Genomic DNA, 7684 nt, shown 5'->3' with positions numbered 1-7684 from the left:
ACAGTGGTGCGTGCCTGTAGTCCCAGCTACTCAGGAGGCTGAGGCAGGAGAATCACTTGAACCTGGGAGGCGGAGGTTGCAGTGAGCTGAGATCGCTCCACTGCATTCCAGCCTGGATGACAGAGCAAGACTCCATATCAAAAAAGAAAGAGAAAAAAGAAGATAGAGAAGAAAGGAGGGAGAAATACCCCAGCTTCTCCCATCCTTTGCTCCCCAAGCTCTTGCCAGGGCTTCCTATTGGCCAAACCCTTTGGCAAAGGGCTCTGGGAAATGTCGTTTGCAGGTGGGCGGGGCCTGGAGCTGGGGGCCAACAGGCAGAGGGTGGGAATGCCAGTCTGAACGGCTCACCTTAGCTCTCCCCCTTTGTGATGGGCTCTTTCATCTCTTGCTACTCTTGTCTCTACCTCTGAATCTAACACCCACTCTTTCCTTAATTCTGCACTGCATCTCTGTTCTCTCTTTCCCCCCTGTGCCTGGTGTCTTTGTCGCCCTGTCCCTGTCATTTTATCTCACTCTTTCTGTTTCTCTGTCTCTCCTCTCTTCCTCCTCCTTTTCCTCTTCCTTCTTCCTCCCTTCTCCCTCCCCCGATTCCCTCTGTCTTCCCCCACCTCCTGTCCCGCGTTTTCAGATGATCCAGGCCATCCAAGTGCTGCGATTCCACCTGCTGGAGCTGGAGAAGGTGAGTGCGTCTCACCCCCCAACAGCCTCACTTGCCCACCTCATCCCACCCCCTCTCGTCGCCTCTGCCCCCCACCTTGCAGCTCTCTCCCCACTGGAGTTGAAGCAGAATGCCACCCCCGTCCCTGTGCACCCCAGCCCTGCCCCCCCGGGTGGCCCCCCCAGTACCCCGGTGCCCCCCCAGGTCCACGACCTGTGCGACAACTTCTGTCACCGCTACATCACCTGCCTCAAGGGAAAGATGCCCATCGACCTGGTCATCGAAGATCGGGACGGCGGCTGCAGGGAGGACTTCGAGGACTACCCAGCCTCCTGCCCCAGCCTCCCAGACCAGGTGGGCCTGGGACGGGCACCAGGCATATCGCCCTGCAGCCACAGCTGTGCCTGGGTACTGCATGAAGGCGTATGCACACTACACAGCCTCAGATGCAGCCACAGTCAGCCTGATGACGGGGCACGCATATGCACACAGCCACATACCCACTACACAACAGCTGTGCAGACTCGGATGCGGCTGGGCGACGGTGCACACACGTGCACACCAGCAGCTGCAGATGCCACCCACAGACTCAGCTACACCCACACAGGTCCACACACAGCCACACCAACTCAGCAACAGCCGTTTCTGCTCACAGCTGGACAGTAGCATCCACCATGTACTCACACACACCCCCCCAGCCATACGACAGCAGCACAGAACACACAGTCGGGTTCTGCACGCCGTTCTCAATTGTGTGTGTGTCTACCACATATGCACCCCCACTCCAGCCACACGAAACAGCCACACAGATGGACATAGAGCCCAACAGCCCAAGGTACTGCCTGGCAAACTCAGATATAACCACGCTTGGGCCCTGACTGACCACGGTGCCCTCTTGCACACACGTGACCCTGGTCACATAACAGTCGGGCTGCAGCCGAGATAGCGCACACACACCACTCACAGCCACATGGCCCCAGACTCATCCACACAGACTTGGAAATAGACTCAACAGGCTCAGATGGGGCCACAAAGAAACCCAAAGAAACAACTCAATAAGGTGGCACCATCTCAGATGCAGCCTCACTACAGTTTTATCCACTTAGGACACCAGACGGCAAACACGCACAGCACAGCACAGCCGTGTGGATCCCGACTCGCCACGGCTATGTACAGAGTAGAGGCGCGAAGCCTTGAGGAAAAGTCACATGAGAGCCACACCCAGGCAATCCTACTGTCAACACACCTGGCAATGACATGTTTACAGCACACGCACACCCACTCCACACCGCCTCAGATACACTCACATGACAACCACCCCACAGCCAGACGCACCCAGACACAGTCCCGGAGCCTTTTTTTTTTTTTTTAATGGAGTCTCAGTTTGTCAGTCAGACTGGAGTGCAGTGGTGCAATCTCAGTTCACTGCAACCTCTGCCTCCAGGTTCAAGCGATTCCCCTGCCTCAGCCTCCCGAGTAGCTGGGACTACAGGTGCCTGCCACCACGCCCAGCTAACTTTTGTATGTTCAGTAGAGATCGGGTTTCACCATTTGGCCAGGCTGGCCTCGAACTCCTGACCTCAAGTGATCATCCCGCCTCGGCCTCCCAAAGTGCTGGGATTACAGGCTTGAGCCACCGTGCCTGGCCAAGTCCTGAAGCCTTATACCCACTCGCACAGGAATCGCGACAGCAGTGTCACATACAAGACAACCAAACCTTCAAACTACAGTCACAGAAAGAAAAATGTAGCCTGGTGATGGCTGGGTGCGGTGGCTCACACCTGTAATCCCAGCACTTTGGGAGGCTGAGGCGGGCAGATCACGAGGTCAGGAGTTTGAGACCAGCCAGGCCAACATGGTGAAACCCCGTCTCTACTAAACATACAAAAAAAAAAATTAGCCGGGCATGGTGGCACGTGCCTATAATCCCAGCTACTCGGGAGGCTGAGGCAGGAGAATCGCTTGCACCCGGGAGGCGAAGGTTGCGATGAGCCGAGATCGCGCTATTGCACTTCAGCCTGGGTGACAGGGCAAGACTCTGTCTCAAAAAAACAAACAACAACAAAAAAACCCAATAATGGCCGGGCGCGGTGCCTCACGCCTGTAATCCCAGCACTTTGGGAGGCCGAGGCAGGCGGATCACGAGGTCAGGAGATCGAGACCATCATGGCGAACACAGTGAAACCCCGTCTCTACTAAAAATACAAAAAAACTAGCCGGGCGTGGTGGCGGGCGCCTGTAGTCCCAGCTTCTTGGGAAGCTGAGGCAGGAGAATGGTGTGAACCCGGGAGGCGGCAGAGCTTGCAGTGAGCCGAGATCGTGCCACTGCACTGTAGCCTGGGCAACAGAACACGACTCCGTCTCAAAAAAAAAACAAAAAACCCCAACAACAAATTAGTTGGATGTTGTGTCGTGCGCCTGTAATCCCAGCTACTTGGGAGGCTGAGACAGGAGAATCACTTGAATCCAGGAGGCGGAAGTTGCAGTGAGCGGAGATCTCACCACTGCCCTCCAGCCTGGGCAACAGAGTGACACTCTGTCTCAAAATAAAGAAGGGTAGGAGGGGGCGTGGTCACCAGAACTGGAGAGAGGAGCAGATTGCTTGACAGCGGCTGAGATTTTTGGTAGAAGAATACAGCTAATCTAAAACCACAGGTTGGGCAGATTTAACCCAACCTTAAACCGAAGAAGTGTTACTGCAGTCCATATGGATGAGCTGACCTCCTGGCGCACGGAGCTGGGTGGAGGGTAAATCCTACCGATTGTCGAGTTCCTCAAAGTGTGTTGGAGTTTGCATAAAGAAACGACGAGGCTGGCTGCAGTGGCTTCACGCCTGTAATCTCAGCACTTCGGGAAGTCGAGGCAGGAAGATCGCTTAAGCCCAGGAGTTCGAGAGCAATCTGGACAACATCGTGAAATCCCATCTCCACAAAAAATAAGAAAAATTAGCCAGGCGCAACTGTAGTTCCAGCTACTTGGCAGGCTGAGGCGAGAGGATTGCTTGAGCCCAGGAATTTGAAGCTGCAGAGAGCTAAGATTGCACCACTGCACTCCAGCCTAGGTGACAGAGCAAGACTCTGTCTCTTAAAAAAAAAAAAAAAGAGAAGGCCAGGCACAGTGGCTCACGCCTGTAATTCCAGCGCTTTGGGAGGCTGAGGTGAGTGGATCACTAGGTCAGTAGTTTGAGACCAGCCTGGCCAACATGGTGAAACCCCATCTCTACTAGAGATACGAAAAATTAGCCAGACATGGTGGCACGCGCCTGTAATCCCACCTACTCAGGAGGCTGAGGCGGGAGGATTGCCTGAACCCAGGAGGTGCATGTTTCAGTGAGCCGAGATCATGCCATTGCACTCCAGCCTGGGCGACAGGGCAAGATTCCGTCTCAAAAAAAAAAAAAAAGAAAAACAGATAATACATAATACAGCCCCAGACCCCCTTACCTACAATTCTGAGACCCCTTGGCTACAATCTCTGAAACTTCAAAGTTTTGCATTTTGTCCCATAAATTTAGTGCAAACTCATTTGGCAGCAAAAACGGACCTGAACTAATGAGGGGCTATTTATAGCCTTTATTTATTCTACTTAGTTAAATATTCATCCATGTTTCTGTGGAAATGTTAATGAGTTTGATGACGAGGTTGTGCCCCAGAGCCTGCCTGGGATGGCTGCAAAGTGCATGGTGTATGCACTGATTTACTGCCTAAAAATGTGAAATGGGCCTGGCACAGTGGCTCACACCTGTTATCTAAGATTTTGGGAGGCAGAGGTGGGCGGATCACTTAAGCCCAGGAGTTCGAGATCAGCCTGGCCAACATAGTGAAACCCCGTCTCTACTAAAAATACAAAAATTAGCCAGGCATGGTGGCAGGCACCTGTAATCCCAGCTACTTGGGAGACTGAGGCATGAGAATCGCTTGAACCCGGGAGGCAAAGGCTGCAGTGAGCCTAGATCATGCAACTACACTCCAGCTTGGGCGACAGAAGGAGACACTGACTCAAAATAAAGTTAAAAATATGAAATGTTCTGAATCCTGAGACACCTCTAGCCCCAAGGATTTTAGATAAGATGCCATAGACCTGAGTAAGGTCGTCTTGTTCGAGCCTCTATGTAGATGAACTCATCATTGAATACTGGCCACACTCCGTCATGACTATTATTATCCTTTGTTTTCTTTTTCTCTTGCTTTATTTATTTATTTATTATTATTTTTTTGAGACGTAGTCTCACTTTGTCACCCAGTCCAGGCCGGAGTGCAATGGCGCGATCTTTGCTCACTGCAACTTCTGCCTCCCGGGTTCAAGCAATTCTCCCGCCTCAGCCTTCCAAGTAGCTGGGATTACAGGCACCCACCATCATGCCCGGCTAATTTTGTATTTTTAGTAGAGACAAAGTTTCACCATGTTGGCCAGGCTGGTCTTCAACTCCTGACCTCAAGTGATCCGCCTGCCTTGGCCTCCCAAAGTGCTGGGATTACAGGCGTGAGCCACCGTGCCCAAGCCGGCCTAGTTTTTGTATTTTTAGTATAGATGGGGTTTCAGCATGTTGGCCAGGCTGGTCTCAAATGCCCGATCTCAGGTAATCTGCCTGCCTCAGCCTCCAAAAGTGCTGGCATTACAGGCGTGAGCCACTGTGCCTGGTCCTGTCCTTCATTTTCCAATTAAGGAAACGGAGGCTCAGAGAGGGGAAGTGACCTGCCCAAGATCACACAGCCAGGAGGGAGGCAGGGACTGGCTTCCCATTCAGGAGTCCTAGCTCCAGAGTCCATGCCTCAAGCCTTAGCACTAACTTTTTTTTTTTGACATGGAGTCTTGCTCTGTCACCCAGGCTGGAGTGTAGTGGCACAATCTTGGCTCACTGCAACCTCTGCCTCCTGGGTTCAAGCGATTCTCCTGCTTCAGCCTCCTGAGTAGCTGGGACTACAGGTGCGTGCCACCACACCCAGCTAATTTTTTCTATTTTTTAGTAGAGACGGAGTTTCACCATGTTAGCCAGGATGGTCTCGATCTCTTGACCTCGTGATCCACCTGCCTTGGCCTCCTAAACTGCTGGGATTACAGGCATGAGCCACGGTGCCCAGCCGCCTTGGCACTAACTGCTGACTCTTGTTTTCTAGAATAATATATGGATTCGAGACCATGAGGATAGCGGGTCTGTACATCTGGGGACCCCAGGTCCATCCAGCGGGGGCCTGGCCTCCCAGAGTGGTGACAACTCCAGTGACCAAGGTGAGAATCTTGGGAGGTGGAAAGGAAACATGGGAATCAGCCAGAGGATTGAAGTTAGACTGCAAGTAGGACTTGCAGAAGGGCAGAGATGGCTGGGGTATGGAGTGGTGTCTTAGGGGAGAGTCCTAGGGCCCTCTGGTCCTCCACTCTTCACTGCCCACACACACAGCATGCCTGCCCTCCCTCAGGAGATGGGCTGGACACCAGCGTGGCCTCTCCCAGTTCTGGTGGGGAAGATGAGGACTTGGACCAGGAGCGACGGCGAAACAAGAAGAGGGGGATCTTCCCCAAGGTGGCCACCAACATCATGCGAGCCTGGTTGTTCCAGCACCTCTCGGTGAGTGCCCTGCTGCCCGGGTGCAGGGTGGGCATGGAGAGAGGGAGAAGGGTGGGCCACAGAGACCAAAACCCCAGAGACGCCCAGAAATGGGAGACTGAGATGGCGGGAAATTTTTCGAGACTCTCTTGGAAGTGGAGAGTTGTGACAGGATCCAGCAGCAGTGAGTGTCACCTGTGTGCAGGTGCTGCTCAGGACACTTAACTCACTAAGTCCTCCCCGCAAACCATCCATTAACCCACACATCAATCACCCACCCGCCCACCATCTACCCAGCATACCCTTGGAGGGAGGAGCTACTATTATCTCCATTTAGCAGATGAGGAGGAGACTGAGGAACAGAGAGGTTGGGAGACTAGCCTAAGGTCACACAGCCAGAAGTGGATTCAAATGCAGGCAGTCTGGCCTTAACCACTGCACCATACTGCTTCAAGGACACAGGAGAAAAATAGAGCCAGGAAGAGGCTGAAACAGAGAGACACAGAGACCAAGTCAGAGCAAGATGGAAACAGGGAGAGGCTGAGTCACAGAGGGACAGAGACAGACAGAAACTCGGAGGCAGGGAGGGACTGAATCCCAGAGAGAGAGAGAGAGAGATACAGACAGAGACACACACACACAGAGATAGTGAGACAGAGAGAGAATGTGAGAGCCACAGAGAGAAGACCAAGTCAGAGCAAGATGGAAACAGGGAGAGGCTGAGTCACAGAGGGACAGAGACAGACAGAAACTCGGAGGCAGGGAGGGACTGAATCCCAGAGAGAGAGAGAGAGAGATACAGACAGAGACACACACACACAGAGATAGTGAGACAGAGAGAGAATGTGAGAGCCACAGAGAGAGAAATGGAGGGCCAGACACAGTGGCTCATGCCTGTAATCCCAGCACTTTAGGAGGCCAAGGCAGGAGGATCACTTGAGCCCAGGAGTTCGAGACCAGCCTGGGCAACACAGCAAGACCCCATCTCTAAAAAGAAAAAAAATTAGCCAGGCATGGTGGCACACACCTGTGATCCCAGCTACTCAGGAGGCTGAGGCTAGAGGATCGCTTGAGCCAGGGAGGTTGAAGGTGCAGTGAGCCATGAAGGCACTACTGCACTCCAGCCTGAGTGACAGAGGGAGACCCTGTTTAAAAAAAAAAGAGAAAGAGAAAGAAAGAAATGGATAGGGAGGGGCTGGGCGCGGTGGCTCATGCCTGTAATCCCAGCACTTTGGGAGGCCGAGGTAGGCAGATCACAAAGTCAGAAGATGGAGACTATCCTGGTTAACACGGTGAAACCCGTCTCTACTAAAAATGCAAAAATGTAGCCAGGCGCGGTGGCGGGCACCTGTAGTCCCAGTTACTTGGGAGGCTGAGGCAGGAGAATGGCGTGAACCTGGGAAGCAGAGCTTGCAGTGAGCCGAGATCGCACCACTGCACTCCATCCAGCCTGGGCCACAGAGCAAGACTCCGTCTCAAAA

At 53.1% G+C, this 7684-nt stretch overlaps 1 protein-coding gene across 1 annotated transcript in view; it reads left to right on the top strand.

Annotated features, from left to right (window-relative positions):
* The window catches only part of MEIS3 (Meis homeobox 3), a 28918-nt gene that overhangs the window by 7356 nt on the left and 13878 nt on the right, over positions 1–7684 (top strand). The window contains exons 6-9 of the mRNA XM_011970060.1: positions 629–679; positions 863–1012; positions 5776–5887; positions 6076–6224. Of these exons, the coding sequence (XP_011825450.1) occupies positions 629–679; positions 863–1012; positions 5776–5887; positions 6076–6224 (462 nt within the window). The remainder of the gene's footprint in view (positions 1–628; positions 680–862; positions 1013–5775; positions 5888–6075; positions 6225–7684) is intronic.

This window comes from Mandrillus leucophaeus, unplaced genomic scaffold (assembly GCF_000951045.1).
Source record: "Mandrillus leucophaeus isolate KB7577 unplaced genomic scaffold, Mleu.le_1.0 Scaffold120, whole genome shotgun sequence".
Lineage (NCBI taxonomy): Eukaryota > Metazoa > Chordata > Mammalia > Primates > Cercopithecidae > Mandrillus > Mandrillus leucophaeus.
The sequence above is the reverse complement of the archived record's forward strand: the minus strand, read 5'-3'. Positions and strand labels throughout refer to the sequence as shown.